General features: G+C 42.7%; 1 protein-coding gene across 3 annotated transcripts in view; it reads left to right on the top strand.

Moving 5' to 3' along the window:
* arhgap31 (Rho GTPase activating protein 31) overlaps positions 1-21,187 on the top strand; it is a 121,492-nt gene extending 100,305 nt beyond the window's left edge. For 2 of the 3 annotated variants that reach the window (XM_063050970.1, XM_063050968.1), the window contains exons 9-12: positions 1,207-1,266; positions 3,303-3,932; positions 4,552-4,850; positions 17,329-21,187. In XM_063050970.1, coding sequence (XP_062907040.1) covers positions 1,207-1,266; positions 3,303-3,932; positions 4,552-4,850; positions 17,329-19,509 — 3,170 coding nt within the window. In that variant the 3' untranslated portion in view covers positions 19,510-21,187. The remainder of the gene's footprint in view (positions 1-1,206; positions 1,267-3,302; positions 3,933-4,551; positions 4,851-17,328) is intronic. The other variant, XM_063050971.1, reaches the window with a different exon arrangement.
* The last annotated feature ends 4,259 nt before the right edge of the window (positions 21,188-25,446 follow it).

The raw sequence follows: 25,446 nt of genomic DNA, 5'->3' as shown, positions 1-25,446 counted from the left end.
ATGTACACCATCTGGTCCAGGTGACTTAACTTCCTTTCAGCCTTTCAGCTTTTCAGCTTCCCACACCTTCTCTGTAGTAATAGCAACTGTACTCATTTCTGCCCCCTGGCGGTCTTGAACTTCCAGCAAACTGCCAGTGTTTTCCACAATGAACAAAGTTTCAAAATGCTTATTTAGTTTGTCCACCGTTTCCCTGTCCCCATGACTACCTCTCCAGCATCATTTACCAGTGGTCCAATATCTAGTCTCACCTCTCTTTCACTCTTGATATATATGAATAAACTTCTGTATCTTCTTTAATATTATTGGCTATCTTACCTTCATATTTTATCTTTTTGCTCCTTATGGTTTTTTTAGTTGCCTTCTCATGGGTTTTAAAAGCTTCCCAATCCTCTACTGTCCCACTATTGTTTGTTCTATTCTATGCCCTCTGTGCCCTCTATGCCCTCTGTTTTGCTTTTATGTTGATTTTGACTTCCCTTGTCAGCCATGGTTGTGCAATCCTGCTTTTAGGATACTTCTTCTTTGGGATGTATCTATCCTGCACCTTCTGAATTGCTCCCAGAAATTGTAGCCATTGCTGTTCTGCTGTCATCCTTGCTAGTGCCCCTTCCAATCAACCAATGGCACATAGCTCTTAACCATCTGAATAGGCCTATAATGAAGGCAGACTGTATTTTTGGTTTAATGTTCCATGCCAAAGGCATCACTTCTGAATCAGATAACTCAGAGGCATGAATGCTGTCACTCAGCCAAAGTTGACCAAGGATATGGTTTGCACAGTCCTCTTCTCATTGTTACCATCAGGAAGGAGGTACAGAAGCCTGAAAGCAGACACTCAATGATTCAGGAACAGCTTCTTCCCCTCTACCATCCAATTTCTAAATGGACAATGAACTCATGAACACTACTTCATTACTTCTTTATTTCTGTTTTTGCACGACTTATTTAATTAAACTATTTAAAAAAATATAGATATACTTACTGTAATCCAGTCTTTTTTTCTGTATTATCATGTATTGCATTGTACAGCTGCTGTGAAGTTTACAAATTTCACGACATATGTCAGTGATATAAAACCTGATTCTGATTTGACATAAAGTCTGAATTTTGTTGTCAGGGCTGAAAACCTTGATTAAAGGGTTATCTTGTGACTCCCTCTAGATTTGTTGTTCACCAGGTCTCTGTTTGCTTTGTTTTGAACAGAAAAGGGGAACATCCGCCCTGCAAAGAGTATGGAGTCCCTTTGCTCCTTGCCAATAGAAGGTAAAACATTGTATTGTCGAATATTCTCCTTTTGATGCAAGAAAGTTGAATGTAATCTCGTGCCATTATAAACATTACAGCAGGTTCGCCATGGGTCCAAGCTTAGGAAGAGAGCAAAAGAGCTGCTCTGGAACACATTAAAAATAATTGCCGTGAGCACCCTTTAAAAAACTAAACAATTCTGAACCGTCTCGGAATCTTCTTATTTTGTTTCAGCTTCTTCAGACAGGTCTTGTTTTAAATGTCAGTGTGTTATAATTGAGTGCAATGGTGCATTGAACCTGTTATGTTTCATGTTGCAAAGCAAGGAAACAAATTAAGAAGCCAGAAGGAAAAGGATATGGGTTAATCCCTACTCTTCCTATCAGGCTGGTAAGATAGAGCAACTCAATCCCTGTGATAGAGTCACTGGTATTCGCAATCTCAAATGGAAAGAGAAAGGATGATCATAATGGTAAAGAACTAAAAATAATCCATTGTTAACCATAATTATAATTCATCAGGCTGGTAGGTCCCAGATTTGAATCCTGACTCTTGATCGTAATAAAAGCAATAGTGGATTGCTACATTCATGCTCAATATTTCTTTGAGAATATCATAGAAAATATGCCCAATTTTGCACTTTTAGTAGTGATCTGATGGAGATGTGTTACTGTAAGCATTGCACAAGGGCAAGATTGTCTTTGAGCTGTAATTGTTGAAGGAAGCAACTATGAGAGAAGATATCCAAAAAAAAACTGCCACACCACATACTGTACCTAATTGTACATCTTGGAAAACAGATGAAGGCAAACCAGAGGGAAGAGCAGAAATACAATTAATAACATACTTCTATTCCTTCAAACATTGATTTTTTTACTTAAACTTGTAATTCTGCCATGAACAATGTAAGTTCAACTTTTCTTGTCATCTGCAGTAACCATGGAATTAAAGAAATCACCTCATTAAAGCCCATTACCACGCAGCCAAGATTGCAATTTTCATTGTAACATTCTAACATCAAGGGTTAGACTTTTCGGTGGCAGTGCCTATATGAAGAGACTTGGTGTCAATTTAATTTCTGCTGTCTCATTGTTATATACTCAGTGAGTTCCTCCACATATTTCAGGAGGCAGGGTTAAGTGTTCACTCGTCGTAGGCGGGACGAGATTAATTGAAATGTCTCAAAACACAAGTTTTCAAATTTAAAATGGAAACTCTATTTCTCTCCAAATCCCCAAATACCTGACTGTGACTAAGGTTGAGAATATCAGAATAATGTGATGTGCACTTGAGCTCAACCTGTCCCAGAGTAAGGGTCCGTTGTATTATCTAGTTAGTTATCGAGTCATAGAACACTGCAGCACAGAAGCAGGTCCTGTGACCCATCTAGTCTGTGCCGAGCCGTTATTCTGCCTAGTCCCATCGACCTGCACCTGGACCATGGCCTTCCATATCCTTCGCATCCACGTACTTATCCAAACTACTACAGTCAAATCACTTCCACACCTGCACTACCCCGAGAGAAAAGAGGATTCTGCCCCCCCCCCCCCAGGTTCCCCTGAAACATTTTCCTTTTCTCTGCAGTTTAAATCCAATGCCCTTGCCTTTTGTTTCTGTTCAGGATTTTTTGTGGACCAAAGAATAGGAATTGATAAAGAACCCCACAGCTCTTTCAAACTGTATCTAATTTGAGCTATTCATTGGGTTTATATGTCTTTCCTTTATTTTTCCAGTTGTTCCTTTCATACTCACCTATATTGGAATTATTCTTCACAACCTATATTTCCCATAATGTACATCTTTCCAAGCTGCTTTTCAATGACTTATAGGAGATTTCTTACTGATTTTGTAAATGGTAGTCTTAGCATCATATCAGCCTTATCTCCTAGTACGGGATTAGCTCATTGCTTGAGAGTAAGGCATTGAGTAAACTTCCTCAAAAGAAGTGAAGTGAAAAATGACACTCTCTTACATACGGACCCCATCCCTCAAAAGTCTAATTTGTGCAGAATTTTATTTCAGGCCTTATTTGGTATGTCATTGCTATTTCCTAGATGGTGAGAAAGGAGTTCGATTCAAACATGGTGGAACTCTGGGAGGAGGTCTCTCGGCATCTATGAAATCACGCACTCTTGGATCGGGAAGTTCCTACAATCTGGGTCGGAGGCATAGCGATTGGGATCAAGAAGACCTGGTGGGTGCAATTGGAGGATGTATGGGTAACATTAGCCCAGGAACACGTGAAAAAGAGCCAACCATTTTCAAGGCACAAACAGAGCAGCCGAAAGCTTTTCGTGGAGATGCCATCAACAAATTGGAACCATCACCGAAGACTAGACGGTTGTTCTACTCAACAAATCCAAATGATTCTTCAGCAAAGTCTAATTTCCCGGGTAACTTGTTTCCCCTTGAAGCATCACCACGGCATCATAGGAAACCAATGGCAGTGAATATTTCTGAGCCCTTTTCTGTTTCTGTACCACTGCACATCTCAGGAATTATCAGCTCCAGTGCCACGTCCTGTAAGGAAGCACAAAATCATGCACAAGTTCTTAATGACACAGAGTCACAGGAGACAATGGACAGGCCAGCAGAAGCTGAGAGCAGCAGAACATCGAAGGCCAGTGAAGAGAAGGGAGATCGGCTCAGTACACAGACTGATTCAGACCAGCATGGGTTAAATGGTATGTTCCATAAATCCTAATAGATACTTACTACCTCTGAATATGATGTATCTGAAATGTGATGAGCACCTTATTTATCACCCCATGTCCCATAATGTCTCCTGTAGTACTAAGAAACTGGTATAAAAAGGGGATGTTTCAAATCAATGATCTTTCGTCAGAACCCATACCAGTACCAGAGACTCGGGTTCAATCCCCTCCTGTAAGGAGTTTGTACGTTCTCCCTGTGATGATGTGGGATTTCCTCTGGGTGCCCTGGTTTCCTCCCATGGTCTAAAGACGTACCGGTTAGTAGGTTAATTGGTCAGTGTGAATTGACCGGTGATTCGGCTAGGGTTAAATCGGGGGTTGCTGGGTTAAATCAGGGGTTGTTGGGCGGTGTGGCTCGAAGGACCGGGAGGGCCTGTTCTGTGCTATATCTCAATCAATCAATAAATGGATAGGTGAATGAATGGATAGATAGATAGATTAATTAATTAACTTAGGGGCGTGGAGAAACAGGCATTAGAGAGCAGAAATGGAGATCTCTGACAGGATGGAAGCGATAGATTATTACTTTAATGACAATTTCTCTCAACATTAAACAAAATTACTTATCTAACTTTTTTTTGTTATTTAGATGAAAAGGACAGTGAAAACGTGGGATTGAAGCCTGAATCCCTTGTTGTTTCTGCAAATTCAACTTCCCAGAATCAACCAGAGCTTTCCCTAAATCCCACACACCAGGATTCTGATTCACTGCAGCCTGTCTTGTCCTCAGAGTCAATTACCACCTCATCTGTTTCTCTAAATCCTTTAGAAAACACGAAGTTGGAAGAAGCACCTTCTCCAATTGTTTCCTCAACAGAGAAACCATGTGAAACTAAAACTGAAAAACCTTGTAGTGGGAGCAGTGAGGAGCAGCCAGCAACTAAACAGGTAAGAAAAATCACTGTACGTTTAATTCAGTATTTCACAGAATTGATACTCTGTGGGATGAAGAACATGGGAAGTGTTCACATCGGTGTAGTTACAGTGTCATAGCATGGTATTGCACAGAAACGGGACACTCATCCTATTACCTGTGTTACGCCAGGAGCCACCTATGCCTTGGTGACTTAAATGTAGTGAAAGATTCTGCCTGCACCTATTTCCATCTCCAGAAAACTGAGTGAGGTGCAGGTGGACTGCTATCTAAAGGTACAATCACCCATCCTTCTGTGTTTCACGTGGTATGTGTAAAATTGTTCACTTCATATTACGTTCATTGGATTTGTTTTGAGACAAACACCCAGATTGTTGCTGTGCCACGCCTGCAATTTGAAAGGCTGGTGATTCTCAGATTTCAATTACCCATCAGGGAGGGAAGCATGCTTTTTCTAATGAGAACAGCTCCCCTTCCCTGACCTCACTACGTGTCTCCACCCTTGGGAAGGGAGAGAGAAAACAGAAGGGGAAAGGTGTAAAGAAAACCTCTAACACAAGGAGTTGGCTGGTGGCGAGTTCATTGTGGCCAATTTCAACACCTCTCATTTCCTGAAGTCTTTGATGCCCTGCTGTGTATGGTGCCAAGGACATGCGCACTTTGTGATGTGTTTGATGGCATCTCAAAAATGCTCAATACCCAGCATAAGTGTTCTGATTCTCAGCTCGAGGTCATAGACAGACGCAGCGCAAAATCAGGATCTTAAACTCATCAAATCTATGTTGACCATCAGCCACCATTTACACTCATTTTACATCAATCCCACTTATTGTCTGCCCTACAAATGTCATTCATCTCCCACCCCACGGGATTATATCCCTCTCCTACACTAGGAGAAGTTTACAATTATCAATTCCCTATTTTTGGGAAGTAGGAGGAAACCAGATTAGCTGAGGCACAGGGAGAATGTTTGTACCTCACATAGACAGCACCCACACCAGGATTAAACCCTGGTCTGTGCTCCTCACAGCTAGTAGAGGAACAGCCCCAGTGGTTTCTCTTCCAGCATGTATAAAGACTGGGAAATGTTCTTTCTGGTGGGCTCTACAACAGTAGATGTAGTTACAGTGTGGTCATTATAACGTCTGTTTACAAAATGTAGTATGTCCCAACTAACTCGACACAAAATTTAATCCAGGCTCTGTGTGGTAGGAGCTGTGTGTTTGCAGAGATCATCGTAAGAAATCCAACACAACAAAATCCCAGAATTTACATTTAACTTATTAAACAAATCTGGATTAAGAAGTTAGTTGTCAGTCACGGTGACCGTTGGACCAGTTGGCTACTGGAAGAACTCCTCTGGCTCGCTGATATCTTTCAGGAATGGGTATTTGGAATCTGGCCAATGAGACTGCTTTAACTGTTCTTTAAAACGGCCTTAGGAGCCGTTCAGTTTTTAGGAACACCAACGCAAAGACAACTGTTTTCTCCAGTGCTCCCCATGTAGGGTAAGTGAAAAATAGAAAAGATTCCACGTGAAATTATTGAAATTGCAGAATCAATGGCTGTGCTGCTACTGCTTTCAATATTCTTAACCAGTGATTGGAAGTGGAGGCCCAATTGCAACCCCACATTACTGAATAACTGGCTGAATTAGCGAAAGCAGAACTCCCAACATAATTTATTTCAATACTAGCCATCACTATCATTATGTACCATGTCGTATGACGTGGGCGATCATGGTCTTTGACCCTGATTGATCTTGGCAAAATTTTTCTTCAGAAGCAGTTTGCCTTTGCCTTCTTCTGGGCAGTGTCTTTACAAGACAGGAGGCCCCAGCCGCTGTCAACACCCTTCAGAGATTGTCTGCCTGGCCTCAGTGGTCGCAGAACCGAGACTTGTGATACGCACCAGCTGCTCATACAACCATCCACCTCCTGCTCCCATAGTTTCGTGTGACCCTGATTGGAGTGCTACACCTTACCCAAGGGTGACCTGCAGGCTAGTGGAAGGAAGGAGCGCCTTCCACCTCCTTTGGTAGAGACCCCACCACCCACATACTGGTAGAAATTTTAAAAAGCTTATGTTTGTGAGAGTCATTGTGTTGTGGAATGTGTATTCTGTACTCAAAGCAACATGTTGCAATTGTGTGGCACTCCCAAGGATGCAAAATGCCCAAGAGCATTTCATGGCAGAGCCTTCTGTTGCCAGTGATGGAAGCAGAGGTGAATAGAAGGGGTGTGGTTATGATTGAGTCATATCAGTACTGTAGTTACAACAGCGTACTGTGTAGTAACACATTCTTTCAAAACTCAGGTAATAATGTAACGATAACAATAATGATGTTTAGAATGAGTTTTTTTTTTGCTCAGACATAACCATCTTTGAGGATAATTTAGCTGCTCTGGGTAACATCACCTGGACTTCAGGCAGTATTTGAGTGGAGAGAAATGGCATTGGATCCATAAAAACGGTGGGACGCCCTTACACACTGAATTTAGTGCTGCCATTTTAAGTGAGTGGCCTCTAAAATTTACAGACATATTTGAATGAGGTCCTGATGATTCATGGCTTTGCAAGGATCATATTACATCATTGCCACTCATTTATACTAACGTCAGAACACACCCATATAAAACAGATACTCAGAGTTAGTCCGGAAATAAATTGCATTCCAATTTAAAGAACGCAGTAGGCCGTGAAAATGGTCACAAATATGAAATTTTCAGTCAGTTTTAATTTGAACCTTAAATCTGCTGTTAAATTCTTGAGCCTCCTGCTCTTGCTCCTTCATTCTCCCAACTCCCAGTTCTGGAGAAGAAACAATAATGTATTTCCCTTTTTTTTGTACAAAATCAGAGGGACAAGGAGATCAGGTTGGTCCAACAGCACAGCACGCACTAGACACACGGTCTCCACAACATTCACGTCGGAATTTCTAAACAGAAGGAATTTTACATCTGAATCAGACCTGGTAATAAGTTTGACAGAGACTAGTCTCCAATGAGGATATTATCATCGCATCATATCCACACCCAATCGTAGCCTGTGCCAAGTTCTATTCACCCAGGAATCACGGTGATGTCAGCTGAAAATGGCTTAGCTGCCTTATTCTTTGAAAAAGTTGACCTATTGTACTGCTGTGGTCTCCTTAAATTGTGGGACATTGTAAAAATCCCCTTTAAAATTTAGTGGCTTGTTTTCCTTGTGTTTGAATCTTCCTCACGTTTGCAGCATATACCTACTCATTAACTGAAAAGGGATTTATTCATGCACACCATGGAAAATCTAATGGCCATTTGAATTTTTTTTTTAAAAACTGCACTATAAGCAGAGCTGTCCAAATATTGTTTCTGTGCAGAGTGAAGTCACATTTAGATCTGAAAGTGGCTTGGATTTTACCAATGTTCTATGGATGTGTAGCACTGCTGCCCTCTAGTGGAAACGATCAGTATGTACATTTTGTCTTCACAATTGCAAGGGGTATGTAAGAAAATGCTTCACAAATTCAAACTCCCACAGAAAGCCACCTTCATCTAGGCCTGTATATTGTAATTTTAAGCACAGATGTCAACAGGTGCATAGAACACTCTTCAAAAGTCATCTATTTCCACCCCCAGAATTCCCACTGCACAAATAACATTTTTTTTAGTTCATCTTGCCATTCAAACAAGCAATCTCAAGTCTGACTCACAAGTGTGGAGATATATGATTTTTGATGAACGTTTTAGCCATTCATTTTAATATATGGCTATCTGACATTGGTTTCTAAGTCTGAATTCCAATTCAGAGGGATGATTGAAGACATTTGCTCTGGGAGCTTGAATCATGAATCATTTCCTTAATTATTATCTATGTGGTGAAGGAAAAGTGTACATAGCATTACTTCCACTAGAGGATATCTAAAGGTCATCTATTTAATGGAAGACAGAGGAAAATTATAGCGATGAGTATGCAGGCTTCTGGAGGAACTCTTATGTGTTATTTTACCTGTATCGGCAGGTGCGAAGAATCATTCTTCCAGTGGTGGAGTTCTGCTGTTTCCTAGACAGTATTTTCCAATCAACTAACACTAAAGAACACAGATATTCATGTCACATGGATTTGTTATTTGTGGACTAATGGGTTGTAAAGTACTTCAACAGACATTATATAATATAAGCTCCTACTTATTTTTGAATGTGGTGATTCTTGCGAAAGGGCACATTAAGTGTTACAAAAAGCCTATTGGCATCTCAGCACATGGTTACTTCACATGTATAAGACCATAAGACCATAATATATAGGAACAGATTTAGGCCATTTGGTCCATCTAGTCTGCTCCGCCATTTCAACATGGCTAAACCATTTTTCCTCTCAGCCCCAATCTCCTGCCTTCCCCCCCGTATCCCTTCATGCCCTGGCTGATCAAGAATCCATCAACCTCTGCCTTAAATGTACATAAAGATTTGGCCTCCACAGCTGCCTGTGGCAACAAATTCCACAGATTCACCACTTTCTGGCTAAAGAAATCCCTCTTTATTTCTGTTCTAAAAGAACGCCCCTCTATTCTGAGGCTGTGTCCCCTGGTGTTAGACTCTCCCACCACAGGAAACATCCTCTCCACATCCACTCTATCAAGGCCTTTCACCATTCGATAGGTTTCAGTGAGGTCACCCCTCATTCTTCCGAATTCTAGTGAATACAGGCCCAACCATCATATGCTCTTCATATGACAAGCCATTCAATTCTGGAATCATTTTCATGAACCTCTTTTAAACCCTTTTAGACTCTTTTAAAGTGTAAGCACATCCTTTCTCAGATAAGGGGCCCAAAACTGCTCATAATACTCCAAGTGAAACCTCACCAGTGCCTTGTAAAGCCTCAACATTACATCCTTGCTTTTATATTCTAGTCCTCTTGAAATGAATGCTAACATTGCATTTGCTCCGCACCACGGAGTCAAATTTCAAAATTACCTTCAGGGAATCCGGCACAAGCACTCCCAAGTCCTTTTGTCCTTCTGTATTTTCTCTCCATATAGAATATTGTCAACCCTTTCATTTCTACTACCATACTCCATGATCATACATTTCCCAACACCGTATTTCATCTGCCACTTCGTTTTCAATTCTAATCTAAAGTCCTTCTGTAGCATTTCTACTTCCCCAAAACTACCTGTATCATTTGCAAACTTTGCAACAAAGTCATCAATTCCATCATCCAAGTCATTGACATATAGTGTTAAAAGAATCAATCCCAACCCAGACACTGTGGAAAACCACTAGCTTGTGGCACCCAGTCAGAAAAGGCTCCCTTTATTCCCACTTCTTGCCTCTTGCCAATCAGCTACTGCTTTATCCATGCTAGAATTTTTCCTGTTATACCCTGGGCTCATAGCTTCTGGCATTTTGTCAAAAGCCTTCTGAAAATCCACTTACACAAAATCAATTGACTCTCCTTTGTCTATCCTGATTGTTATTTCTTCAAAGAATTCCAACAGATTAGTCAAGCAAGATTTTCCCTCGAGGAAACCATGCGACTACGGACTATTTTATCATGTGCCTCCAAGTACTGTACCCTGAAACCACATGCTTCACATCTTACAAAATCGCTGAAGTCAGACTAACTGGTCTATAATTTCCTTTCTTCTGCCTCTCTCCTTTCTTGAAGAGTGGAGTGAAATTTGCAATTTTCCAGTCTTCCAGACGCATTCCAGAATCTAGTGATTCTTGAAAGATCATTACTAACGATTCCACAATGTCTTCAGCCACCTCTTTCAGAACCATGGGGTGTACACCATCTGGTCCAGGTGACTTATCGACCACCAGACCTTTCAGTTTCTCAAGAATCTTCTCCCTGATAATGGTGACTTCACACACTTCATCCCCCTGACACTTAGAACTTCCACCATACTGCTGATGTCTTCCATAGTGAAGACTGATGCAAAATACTTTTTCAGTTTGTCCACCATTTCCTTTTCCTCCATTACTACCTCTCCAGCATCATTTTCCAGTGGTCCGATATCCACTCTTGCCTCTCTTTTATACTTTATGTATCTGAAGAAACTTTTGGTATCCTCTTTAATAGTATTAGCTAGCTTACTTTCATATTCTATCTTTACCTTCCTGATGACTTTTTTAGTTGCCTTCTGTTGGTTTTTAAAAGCTTCCCAATCCTCTAACTTCCCACTACTTTTTGCTCTGTTATAGCCAAGTTAATATAAGGGAATGTATACAATATACAACCTGAAATTCTTGCTCCTCAAAGACATCCATAAAAAACAGAAGGGTGCACGAAAGAATGAGTGACAGTAGAAACATTAGAACCCCAAAGCCCCTTCACCCCCCTCCCACCCTCAAGCAGCAGCAAAGCTTCAACCGCTTATTTCATCAAAAAGCATCAGCCACCAAGCAAACAATAGCAAACCCCCCAGGAGAGACCGTTACCTGCAGTACAACAAAAACTAATTGTTCACCGGACAATTCGACATACCACAGGATCTCTCTCTCCCTAATAAAGGGAAGGGAGGTGTAACTCTGCGAGAGGGGAGACAGAAACAAAACAACTTGCTGACTTATGATGTTAAAATTTGCCATGTTGTTTTTTTCGAGTTCTCTGACTTGAGAATAAGCGACAAACTCTCCCGCTCCAACAAGGGAAAGAGAGGGAGCGATTCATTGAGCACCGAGACCTCCGACAGCGGATCCGCTGTTCCCGGTATTCCATTTTCTCCCACAATGCTTCAGTCAGTGACACAGGCCAGGAATCAACTCGTCCACAGGGCCGAGAAGCCTCAGAACCCCGCAAGTGTACTTTTCTTCCAGGCCACACCCTTGGGCTATCAATAGACAGCTAGTCAGTGGGCCCCGGGAGTGGGACCACAGCCATAAAGAACCACAGTTTGAATGCATCTGGAGGTCAAAGTCACTTACAGAACCCCATCCACCTTGAAAAGGAGAAAAAAGGACATTAAAGGTAGAAATTAAGCTGTTTTCACAAATGAGCTCAAAGAAACTGCTCTCTAGCACCATCGTAGCTCCGCCCTCTCGTTGGCTTTTATGTTGGCTTTGCCTTCCCACAGTTATGTCATCTTGCCGTCTTTCTCTTTGAGATGGATATACATCCTGTGCCTTCTGAATTGCTTCCAGAAATTCCAGCCATTTTGTGCTCTGCTGTCTTCCATGCCAGAGTTCTTTTCCAATCAGCTCTGACCTATTCCTTTCTCATGCCTCTGTAATTCCCTTTACTCCACTGTAATATTGATACATCTGACTTCAGTTTCTCACTCTCAAATTTCAGGGTGAATTGATCATATTATGAACACCTTCCCCTAAGGGTTCTTTTACCTTAAGCTCTCTAGTCAATTCTGGTTCATTGCACAACACCCAATCCAGTATAGCTGATCCCCTAGTGGGCTCAACCATGAACTGTTCTAAAAAGCCTTCTCGTAGGCACTCTAGGAATTCCCCTTCTTGGGATTGAACACTAACCAGATTTTCCAATATACTTGTATATTGAAATCCCCCACGACTGTTGTAAAATTGCCCTTTCGGCATGCATTTTCTACCTCCCATTCTAATTTGTAGACCACATCCTTACTACAGTTCGGGGATTTGTATACAACTCCCATCAGGGTCTTTTTACCCTTGAAATTCCTTAGCTCTACCCACAATGATTCAACACCTTCCCATGTCACCTCATTCTGATGATTTGATTTCAATGATTATATTTCTAATGATTATATTCAAGTAGATAAGGAACTGATTTATCCAGCACCCTTCATTGTCTCAGGACATTACAAAACATATTGTATCCATTGTAATTTCATGAGAAACTATCCATGCATTGTGGGAAACATAGTATCTATTTGGTTAATGGCAAGATCTCAGAATAGTGTGACATTGTCATAGAGTCATATAACACAACAGCATAGGTAAAGGCCCTTCAGCACATATAATCCGTGCCGAACTATTATTCTGCCTAGATCCATTGGCCTGCCCCTGGTCCACGGCCCTCTCTCATCCCTCTCTCATCCATACAACTATGAAAACTTCTCATGAATTTTGAAATCAAACCCACATTCACTGCTTCCACTGGCAACTCTTTCCACACTTTCACCACCCTTGGAACAAAGAAGTTCCCCTTCATGTTCCCCTTAAACATTTCACCTTTCACCCTTAATCCATGACGTCTAGTGCTAGTCTCAACCACTCAGTGAAAAAACCTACTTGCATTTACCATATCTATACCCCTCATCATTTTATCTATCTCTATCAAACCTCCCCTCACTTTCCTACACTTCAGGGAGTGAAGTCCTAACCTATTTAAATGTTTCCTATAACTCCAGTCCTCCAGTCCTGGCAACATCTTTGCAAATTTTCTCTGCACTCTTTAAATCTTATCGATACCTTTCCTGTATGGAGGTGACATAAACTGCACACAATATTCCAAAATAGGCCTCGCCAATGTCTTAGACAACTTTGTCATAACATTCCAATTCCTGTACTCAATAGATAGATGAATACTTTATTGATCCCAAAAGAAATTACGGTGTCACAGTAGCATTACAAGTGCACAGATATACAAATATATAAATATCAGAAGAGAAGTAAGAAAGAATAAAAAATAATAAGCTACCTTGAACAGTCTTAAATCCAGTACTTTGATTTATGAACACCAATGTGCCAAAAGCTTTCTTTATCTACCTGTGATGCCACTTTCAAGCAATTATGGATTGTATTCCCAGATCCCGCTATTCTCCCACATTCCTCAGTGTCCTACCGCTCACCGTGTAGGTCTTACCCTGGCGGGTCCTCCTAAAGTGCAGCACCTCACACTTGCCCGCATTAAATCCCATCTGCATTTTCTCAGTCCATTTGTTTTTGTAGCTGCTTAGATCCTGCTGCAAGCTTTGATAAGCTTCCTCGCTCTCCACTGCGCGCCAAGTCTTGGTGTCATCCACAAGTTTGTTGATTCAGTATCTCACATTATCATCCAGATCGTTGACATAGATGACAATCAACAATGGAACCAGCACTGCTCACTGTGGCACTGCACGATGGCACACACTCCAGTCAGAGAGGCAACCGTCTACTACCACTCTCGGGCTTCCCCTGCGAAGCCCATGTCTAATCCAATTTACTGCCTTATCCTGAACGCTAAACAACTGAACCCTGAGCCTTCTTGACTACCCTCCGATGCAGGACATTGCCAAAGGCCTTGCTGAAGTAGCTCCCTCATGGCAGGCTGGTCTGGAAAGTTAGATCGAATGGGATCCAGGGGGCAATCGCAGATTACATCCTTAATTGGCTGAGCAGATGGTGATGGTTGAGGGTTGCTTATCCGATTGAAGGCCTGTGTCTAGCAGAGTGCCACAGGGGTCAGTGTTGGGACATCTGTTGCTGGCAAACAACTTGGATATGAATGTAGGAAGCGTGGTTAGTAAATTTGTGGATTATATGAAAATTGAATTGTTAATGGTTATGAAAAGTTAGGGGGGGGGATCTTGATCAGCTAGGTATGTGGGTTAAGCATTGCCAAGTAGCTCTCAATCCAGATAAATGTGAGCTATTGTATTTTGGGAGATCAGCCAGGGTAGAGCGTATACAGTAAATGGGAGGGAACTGCAGAGTTATGGAACAGAGGGACTTAGGAGGGTTAGTGCATTGTTCACTGTAAGGTAGATAGGGTGGTAAAGAAGGCATTTGGTATGTTGACTCGAGAAAACCTACAGATGCTGGAAATCCAAAGCAACGCTCTCAAAATTCTGGGGGAACTCAGCAGACCAGGCAGCATCTGTGGAAAAGAGTAAACAATTGACTCTTCAGGCCGAGACCCTTCATCAGGACTGATGAAGGGTCTCGGCCCAAAATGCTGACTGTTTACTCTTTCCCATTTGGCATGCTGGCCTTTATCAGTCAGGGTATTGAAGCTGGAGTCGGGAGAAGCTGCATACTGTATACCAGGACGTTATTGCTGGAATGTAGGAGATTGAGAGGTGACCTGATAGAGGGATATAGGATCATGAGGGATACAGAGAGGGTGAAACCACATCGTCTTTTTCCCAGGGAAGGTGAAAGCAAGGGGGCATAGGTTTAAGATCAGAGGTGAGAGGTTTAAAGGGGAGATCAGGGGTAACTTCTTCAAACAAAAGGCGGGGGATGGGGTGCAGATCTGGAATGAGCTGCCAGAAACAGTGGCTGAGGTGGGCAAATTGGTAATGTTTTAAAGCCATCTGGATAAGCACAGGGGGGAATGGGGTAAAAGGGATATATGACAAATGTGGACAGATATGACTAGCTCAGTGGGCAAACACGGTCAGCATGGATGAAATGGGCCAAAGGGCCTGTTTTCGTGCTGTTATGACTCCGTGACCAGATATCCTCCTTCAACGAAATTGGTCATAGAAACATAGAAAATAGGTGCAGGAGTAGGCCATTCGGCCCTTCGAGCCTGCACCGCCATTTATTATGATCATGGCTGATCATCCAACTCAGAACCCCACCCCAGCCTTCCCTCCATACCCCCTGACCCCCGTAGCCACAAGGGCCATATCTAACTCCCTCTTAAATATAGCCAATGAACTGGCCTCAACTGTTTCCTGTGGCAGAGAATTCCACAGATTCACCACTCTCTGTGTGAAGAAGTTTTTCCTAATCTCGGTCCTAAAAGGCTTCCCCTCTATCCTCAAACTGTGGCCCCTCGTTCTGGACTTCCCCAACATCAGGAACAATCTTCCTGCATCTAGCCTGTCCAATCCCTTTAGGATTTTATACGTTTCAATCAGATCCCCCCTCAATCTTCTAAATTCCAACGAGTACAAGCCCAGTTCATCCAGTCTTTCTTCATATGAAAGTCCTGCCATCCCAGGAATCAATCTGGTGAACCTTCTTTGTACTCCCTCTATGGCAAGGATGTCTTTCCTCAGATTAGGGGACCAAAACTGCACACAATACTCCAGGTGTGGTCTCACCAAGGCCTTGTACAACTGCAGTAGTACCTCCCTGCTCCTGTACTCGAATCCTCTCGCTATAAATGCCAGCATACCATTCGCCTTTTTCACCGCCTGCTGTACCTGCATGCCCACTTTCAATGACTGGTGTATAATGACACCCAGGTCTCGTTGCACCTCCCCTTTTCCTAATCAGCCACCATTCAGATAATAATCTGTTTTCCTATTTTTGCCACCAAAGTGGATAACTTTACATTTATCCACATTAAATTGCATCTGCCATGAATTTGCCCACTCACCCAACCTATCCAAGTCACCCTGCATCCTCTTAGCATCCTCCTCACAGCTAACACTGCCACCCAGCTTCGTGTCATCCGCAAACTTAGAGATGCTGCATTCAATTCCCTCATCCAAGTCATTAATATATATTGTAAACAACTGGGGTCCCAGCACTGAGCCTTACGGTACCCCACTAGTCACCGCCTGCCATTCTGAAAAGGTCCCGTTTATTCCCACTCTTTGCTTCATGTCTGCTAACCAATTCTCCACCCACACCAATACCTTACCCCCAATACCGTGTGCTTTAAGTTTGCACACTAATCTCCTGTGTGGGACCTTGTCAAAAGCCTTTTGAAAATCCAAATATACCACATCCACTGGTTCTCCCCTATCCACTCTACTAGTTACATCCTCAAAAAATTCTATGAGATTCGTCAGACATGATTTTCCTTTCACAAATCCATGCTGACTTTGTCCGATCATTTCACTGCTTTCCAAATGTGCTGTTATCACATCCTTGATAACTGACTCCAGCAGTTTCCCCACCACCGACGTTAGGCTAACCGGTCTATAATTCCTCGGTTTCTCTCTCCCTCCTTTTTTAAAAAGTGGGGTTACATTAGCCACCCTCCAATCCTCAGGAACTAGTCCAGAATCTAACGAGTTTTGAAAAATTATCACTAATGCATCCACTATTTCTTGGGCTACTTCCTTTAGCACTCTAGGATGCAGACCATCTGGCCCTGGGGATCTATCTACCTTCAATCCCTTCAATTTACCTAACACCACTTCCCTACTAACATGTATTTCGCTAACATGAGAGACCAGTGACAACTTTCTTGTTTCTTTTCTAAAAGTTGCCATTGTTTCTGTGCCACCCGGAAGAGAAGGCGTAGCTTTTGTTTAGTGGCACTTGGCACTCACAACCATGTAGCATCCTCTCAGTTCTGCAGTGTAGGGTGAAACTCAGACAGATTGCCATCTTGGCCAAGGGAATGGGCAGCGTTAAGGAGCACAAATCCTGATTAACTTTTGTCTCTGCATTATAGGACTATTCAGGTCAATTACATCCCTGAGCCAAGAGTGGTTCCCATAGGTAGAGAATCTGCTCACTATCTAGTGCAGTTGTCCCATTGAACTATCCATTGCACCAATGTGTAGGTGCCAGAGTTACTTCTGCACCATCTGATACAGAGCACTATTAGTCAAAGATAGTGTACACTGAAGATGTCATTCCACTGCAGGCTCCATAAATATCAGTGTCTGTGTTTTTTTTGTAGGACACAAATAACTCTACCAAGGTTGTCGTGGAGCATCTGTGGCCCCTTACCAAAGAACTTAAAATCATTGAACCTGAGGAGATCACCGAGCCTGATACCTTTCTGGAAAATATGGAAGAAAAGTTTGTCCAATCTCATGATGACAGTCATATTACATATACACCCTTGCCTGATGCCTCAACGGCAGTAAATATGTCTGGACAGCAAAGAATGCACAGTCTCCCTAATCTCTTTTCACAAAGTTCACCTCTAATGCTTGAAACTGATCCTGAAGAAATCTCTCTACAGTCGACAGGTAGCCACTGTTCCAGTGAAAGGGACAGCACCAAGACACCCGATCAAAGCCAGGCTCAGCAAATCCAGGGTACTGGGTCCTTGCTGAGCCCTTCTTCCAAGATTGAGCTTACAGAATCAATAACTGATCAAAATATTTTGAAGGCAGTAACAGAGAGCTCACCAACAGAGTGCTTTGGAGCATCTGTAGATTCAAGTCAATTAACTGATATTAACTCAGATCCAAAGGATCAACATTCAATTGCTTCTCAAGAATTACAGGCTTCAGGATCTCGCATTAACAAACTTGGATCAAACTCAGAATTAGATATTAAATTTTCAGAACTATGCTCAGATGGCTTGCACATGGGAGCAGAACATTCAATGCAAAATCTTTCCTGCAATGAAAGAGTTCATGAGGAGCAACTGGCAGATATTCAGTCGCATCTGAGATCTGAAGCCTTGCCAGCTGATACCGATGAGCCTGGCGCCCCTGGCCAACAGTGGGTGGATAGTGACACATCAAATCAACCCAACTCCTCTTCATTCCAGCTGGTTGAAGCCAAAAGCGATGAGGAAGACTGCTTGGCAAGGTTGTCACCAGATGTAAGGCCAGATGAATGGCAATATGCTGATCAGGATTTATGGCCCCTTGATGCTCTTGCAGATAAAGTAGCTCCTGAAGAACATTATGATATGCCATGTCAATCTGCTAACAAGAAGATTGAGTGGAACAATCAAAGCCAAGAGACTCCTTCACCAATTTGTAATGGTGAACCTTTAAACAATGGCTGTCCTGTGACCAAACCTGTAGATGCCCTGAATGAAATAGAGGCAACCTCCACACAAACACAGCAAACTGTTTTGCCAGCTGAAGATGATCCAATTGCATCTTCTCAATTGGATAGTCTACATGTTGGAAGCATTGGGGCAACACCATGCTTAGAGAGCACCAATGCGATATCAACAGTGGCAACGCCTGATAGCACTGAAGAAGGACGTTTCAGGTCTGAAGATAGGCCACCAATATTTGCTTCACACCCAGTCAATAACAAACCTTCTGTACCTGATGGATCCCCAGTGCAGTCATTCCCAGTTGGCGTCACTGCTATTCGAACAACCTACATGATAAAAACGTGTCAAGTCAAAGCAATTCCCGTCATTCCACCGAAGGTACAGTTTACCCAGGTCCCCCAGCCTTTGCCAAAGAAGAACCTCACAATCCCTTCCCTCCCTCTGGACAAAGTACTAACCATTCTGCAGCCAGTGGCATTGTGTGAATCAAATTGCCCTGAAAGCAAACAAAGACTGGATTCACCTTTAACCAATTCATCAGTGGCGGAAGCTAAAGACGGGAAAGAACATGGTCTGCCGAAATCTCAAACACCTGAACATGCAAAGTGTGCCGTCTCTGCAGATAGCTCGCTCTCCCAGCCCAACACCAGTCAAGCAGCACCGACAGTGAAGACAACCCCCAAGATGAAAGGGGAAGATTTACCAGACGGCTCTGTGCCTTTGAGAATGGAAAGATCCGCAGCGCAGCAGAAGCCTGCGTTTATGCGACACGTACAGCACAGGGCGAAGGCAAGTAGACCCCAGAGCCTCATTCTGTTCAGCCCTCCCTGGCCGAACATGGAACGCCCTTCTCCTGTGGAGGCCAGCAAGGCACCCCTCAGCCCAGTCAAATCCAGTCCAGAGTCACACACACCAGAGCTGGATCACCCAATTTCCAGCAGCTACTCGGCTGAACTTACCGAGAGTCAGAAAGGGCCAGAGGGCGTCACTCTTCGAAATCGCATGAGCATGCCTAAAAGTGGGCAGAGGCTGGAGACCTCAACCAGTTGCTTCTACCAGCCTCAGAGGAGATCCATGGTATTTGAAAATAGAAGTGGCAGACAAATCGAATGACTGCTTTTAATGATCTCACAGACTATGGAGACTTGACAAAAGATTCTATTTTTTAATGACTCATTCCATCACCAACACCATATGTATTCTTCTTCCTAAGCTCGAACACCTCACAGTTTTAAAGTATATGTCCGAGTAAGAAAGGGGTAGAGAATGTAAAGAATCCAGACTTGTACATGGTAAGAAATAAGGTTATTTGGTTTACAAGGTAAGATAACTTTAAACGTTTAAAATGCTAGGCCTTTAATAAACAAAAAGGTGCTCGATTCTAACTTTGGTTTCCACAACATATCCATGATCAAATCAGAATGGGTGAAGGATAATGTAAAATAGACCAAATAATAGGAAGTAGTTCATTAAAAAGAATATTTTATGAGCTTTCTCAGAATGAAACGTGTGCCTTGAAAGTGTGGAAGCTGGTAACTGCAAAAAATCAGTCCTGCTGATGAGTCATCTCTCACTGTAGCCTAATTTCTACAAGGGGTACATTACTGTAATTATTCGTACATTTTCTAGCAATGCCTGTAAGAGAAAGATTTTACTTTATGTATAAATAAATGCAGAGAATTCATTGTTGATGTTTAATGCACTTAAAGATTGACTTTCATTATCATTACACACCATGCTGTTTTCCTATTGGTTTCTATACCCATTACTCTTATTACTGCAATGGACAGTCAAATTGTTTCCCCTTCCAAATTTGTATTAATTTCTTTGTACCTCATGGAAAAGTTTTTAAAAAATGGCAAATAATGAAGTAAAGAGTGACTTTTGACCAAAGCAGATAATCTACTTAGACATACTACTGGATTATTTATCTCAATGCAGCCATCTCAAAGAATAGACATCAGTGTTTTTGTAAATGCTTTATCATCTCAGTTTCCAATGTTAATGTACTTCTCATATGTATTGAAATTATTTCTATATTGTCAAATATTAAATATAAGTATTTTTTGTCAAGTATGAGAATTAAATCGTTTGAACACAAGTATACAGTGTTGAGTGTTTAGTGATCCCTAGAAGCAGAAAATGGTAGGAGTGCTCCATGGTTCAGGCAGAAGGGAACATAGAACATAGAAATCTATGGCACATTACAGGCCCTTTGGCCCACAGTGTTATGCTGACCATGTAAACTACTCTAGAAACTGCCTAGAATTTCCCTACCGCATAGCCTTCCATTTTTCTATGTTCAGAGTTAAATGTCTTTAGAACAGTGGCTTCTTAAAAATTCTAAATCCAGAAGTATGGGTCATCAGGGACTCAATAAGACATTGCCCATCCTCTCGAGATAGTAGATGGGTGCAGACGGAGAGGTTGTTTCTCCTTAGCTTACCCATTCAGTAATGTCCCTTAGAACTTCCTGCAGCATCTAGCTGTTACTATTGGAAAACATCTTAACTCTGTTTTCTAAGTGTTTATTTTAAGCATTTTTATCGCGTATTAGCTGTTTATTCAGAAGTTGACCATGCCTTTACTATGCATTAAGTGTCTGTTACTGAGTGTGTGGGATTACTGTGGTATTTGGGATGTAACCATTGAATGAAACCTGTGTACTTTTAACCCCTCGAGAAAAACGAATGTAGCCAAGTAAGAGAGATAAGAGTGATTGATTTATTAGTTAGAGAAAAAAACTTACAGAGGTATGCTAACCCAGAAGGGCTATAAAGAATGCTGTGTGAAAACGACAAAGGGGCAGTCAGTGACAGACTACACAGCCTGGTCCACTGTCTGTCTCAGCGTTACTTTGCAAATTAAAGTTTAAACATTTCTTGAAGAATCTTCGGCGCTTCCTTGTCATTTGTGAAACCACGACAAAACTGGCGTAGTCGGCAGGATCGGGAAGAGACCCATGGAAGAAGGAAACGGCAAATTGAGGGCGCTTCCCAGCCCCTGGGGACCTCCACAGAGCTAACAGAATTCAGGGTGCACCCAAACAAAAGTAAGCGCTTTTTAGCGACAATTTGGACTAAGAATTCTGTTGTTTTTTGGGGAGATCTCAGGGACTCAGAAGTGTGAAACAACTGCCAAAGGGTCTCTCCGATTCAAAGAACCTGGCAGAATTGAGGGTTAAAAGGAGGCTCAGAGGATTAATCAAGAACACTGCAGTGAGGGGGGTGAGTATGAATATAGTAATAAGAAGTTAAGTGAGAAAAATTCCATGTGGTGTTGGTAAGTCCCTGTGGATACCGCATCGTATGAGATGAAGGGCTGAACGGAGAGGGAAAAGAAAAGGTAAGGTAAGTCCCTGTGGATACCGCTTCGTACGAGACGAAGGGCTAAACGGACAGTGAAAGAAAGAAAAGAGAAAATCCTCGTGAATACCACCTTAAGAAAAGTTAAGGGTCTGAATAGGCGAGGTGCAAAAAGAAGGTTCTGCGGATACCGCCCGAGAAAGGGGTCTGCACGGGCAGAACAGAATAGAAGATAAGGATAGCTTAAGTAGATAATTTAGACAAGGATGAGAAGAAACCATAAGGCTAGATAGAAAATAGGTTACAGAAAATAATATTACTTTGGTGTGAGACGCCAAGAATACCTTAAAAAGGGGGAAGAACAATATGACAGGGAAAGGAACAGCAGTAGAAATATTGAGTAGAATATTCCCGGTGTGTCAAGGTAAGATCGCGGAAATTTCAGAAAAATGTGAAAAAAGAACCAAAAATCTGGTCACGAAGTGGCAGAAAGGAGGAACATTTGATGTAAGTTTATGTGAGGAAATAGAGGCACTGATTAAAAATTATAAACCAAGAGATAAATCTAAAAAAAAGGGAGAAAAAAAGAAAATAGGAGATAGAAGTGTTAAAACTCTTTAGGATGGAGGGAGAAAGATTGAGAAAGAAAGGACGAATATCAGTAGCAAGTAAAGAAGATGCTGAGAAACAAGAAAAGCAGTTTGGTAAATCACAGAAGAAACCGAATAAAGAGCCAACTCTATACCCAGACCTGAGAAATGTAGAAACCCCTCCCCCTTATTACGAGAAGGAGACTCTTAAACAGTGCTCTGTATTAACAGGAGAACTAGAACTGGAGGGAAAGTTTAAAGTCTGGGAGAACGAGGAGGAAAGAAGGAAATATGAGGAGGAGAGAGAGGCACTGTGGAAGGAGATGCAGGAAGGTAAGAAAAAAGTAGAACAAGAAAGTAAGATAATAAGAGAACGTATCAAAGAGTTTCAGGAATTGAGGCTGAGGAAAAATCAGGAGGAATTCCTGTTACAGGAACACGACACTGAACAGGCTGAAAAAGAAGATGATTTATCAGAAGAGCAAGAGTCAAGTAATGAGTATGAGGGTATAAGTGAGTGTAGACAGGGGATAGAAGAGGAGTTCCTTGAAGGGGAAAAAGAGAGAGTGGAAAGGGAGATATGAGAAGCGGAGAAAGAATATAGGAGATTACAGCGGAAATTAGGTTTCCAACAACAGTTTGAGGAATTCGCGAGGACCCGAGCAAATCCTAGCCTGAGTCAGAAAGAGGGGACTCTAAGGAGAAGTCAAGAGAAAATAGGAAAACAAGGGAGGGAGCAAAACCCCAGAGAGATTTGTGTGGCAGCCAGTGAGAATGAGGTCAGAAGGGGACAAGGAGTCGGATGAGGAGGAAAATCAGAATACGGGGAGAGAAGGAAAAAAAGTGATGCCGTTGTTAGTAAAAGGGTCAGGACACATACAGTATGCTCCTTGGGGGTCCCAGGACCTGGAAGGGCTGAAAAATACCCTGCCTAGCTTACATGAAGGAGCAGGGGATTAGAGCCTTTGAAGAAGAAACTACGGGATGGTTATTGGCTATGGGAGATTTGGAGGCACTGCAGATAAGGTTGATGGGAACCTCCAAATTAAAAGAGCTGATGGAAACGGCTGGACTACTAAATGCGTTCAGCCTGATGACTGACGGGACCAGCTTTGACCAAGTAAGGCAGAGGGTATGGCAGGCCCTCAGGAAGTTTTACCCACCTAAAGTGGACCCCAAAGCTCTGAAAGGGGATCTGCTGGGAGACATTGAGAATCCAGCAGCCTATGTAGAGAATCAATTGAAAAGGTGGAGTCTAGAGACTGAGCAAGAAGTGGAAGACAACTCGTTTATGACCATACTGTTCCGAACCGCCATTTTGGAAGCAATGCCTCCGTAAGTTAGATCTAAATTGGAGGAAGTGGTCAGATTGATGTCAATAAACTCACAAGAATTTAGAGACCAACATAGTTCATGCGGTTGAGAAATATCGGAAAGACAAACAGAAGCTGACTGAGCAGCAGGAAGGGGTGCAAAGAAAACTAACGCAAATGCAGCTTGAAGAACTCAAAAAGAAGGAAAAAGAGAAGGGAAAAAAGATGCTGCCAGTAGCACCCGATTTGAGTGCAACCGTTGAAATGAATGTAACACCACTGTATGGAGGAACCGGTCGTGTTGTCAGACAGGGGCCAGAAAACCCCATGCCAATAATAAATATCTTTGGAGGAGTATTCCCACGAATGCCCTATCAGGAACAGAATAAACTTAAACAGCAGCCCAGACAGGACTGGAAACCCCAAGGAGGGGGACAGAGAGGTTATGGGCAAAGAGGGCCAGTGAGGAGAGAAGGGGAGAGAGAAATAGAGAGACTGTGTTGGGGGTGTAACCAGCCAGGACACATGAGAAGAGACTGTTCACTCAGGTCATGGCCCGTCATGTACCAACAGGGACCAATGGGAAGGGAACCGCAGGTTAGCCAAGGACCAGCCCCCACAGGCACAGGTGGACCCATGAAGCCCTATGCAAGATGCTAGGGGTGCCCAGAGAACTCAGGTGGGAAGGTGTGGTAAACCATATATATATGTTGTAGCTGGGTTAACTGTCTGGACACGCCCCTCTGCTGAATGCCCCTGTGGCTCCTCCCACAGAGTCCTGTATAAAGGTGATTTTGCCTTGCCCCTCCCCCTCAGTCCGGGGGCAGACACTCACCACGGAGGTTGTATTTTACAGCGAATAGAAGCCTTTCAGTATTTTACCCAACTTCAGTCCAGTGGAGTTATTGAAGGTGCTTCAGAAGGGACGTTACCCAGTGATAACAAGGGAGGCAGAAGAGGAACCCATTGTTCAGGTTATGTTAGAAGGGCAACTGACACCCATGATGATAGACACTGGAGCCACATATACCTGTGTATAACCGCAGTATGCCCTTCACCTTCCCATGTCAGGAAAATTTATTAAGACTGCAGGGTTCTCGGGGAAAACACAGTTAACACAACTTACAGCTCCCGCACGGTTGGGGATGGGCAGTAAAAGAATAGTCCTGCCAGTATTAGCGTCCAAAGGAACCCCGATTAATTTCCTAGGCAGAGGTGCCCTATTAAAACTAGAATTAAAATTAGAATGCACTAGAAATGGGTTGAGTGTGGAAAGAGCGAATACTAAGTTACTAGTGCGGGAAATCAAGAAAGCTAATGTTTTCTGGATAGGAGACATAGAAGATCAGATCTGGGAAACCTGGGGAAAATGGAAAAAGGGCGTGCAGGCCATATTGCCCAAGGCGGTAGCGCCCAAGTCTGAGTTACATTGCACAGTAATTTTTGACGAGACTCAGAGTAAGGAGTTAGAGGAGAGGTGGCACGAGGGGACATGTACCCGGCAGCACCCAAGAGGAGAGGCTATAATAATTGGAAAGCAGGGGGCAGCCCTACAAGTCAGGTGGAATACCTTCTTGGAGAAATGGTATAGAATACCAGAGGCTGTGCCCCACATAACGTTGCTGGTGAATGAGGGATACCAGTCTAAAGACCTAGGACCCTTAGTAAAGTGCGCTGGAACCGTAACGGGTTGGAGGAAAATCACGCCGGAGGTATGGGCATTGGGAGACAACAACTACATTAAAATAATGGTAGATATAGATATGACAGGAACTATAAAGGAGGTCGAAGTAATTCCTCAGCTGCACCTGTCACTATTGGAAAAGGAGAAAGGTCAGGAGA

Source organism: Mobula hypostoma, chromosome 6, assembly GCF_963921235.1.
Source record: "Mobula hypostoma chromosome 6, sMobHyp1.1, whole genome shotgun sequence".
NCBI lineage: Eukaryota > Metazoa > Chordata > Chondrichthyes > Myliobatiformes > Myliobatidae > Mobula > Mobula hypostoma.
Note: the sequence above shows the minus strand (reverse complement) of the source record. Positions and strands in the feature narration are given on the sequence as shown.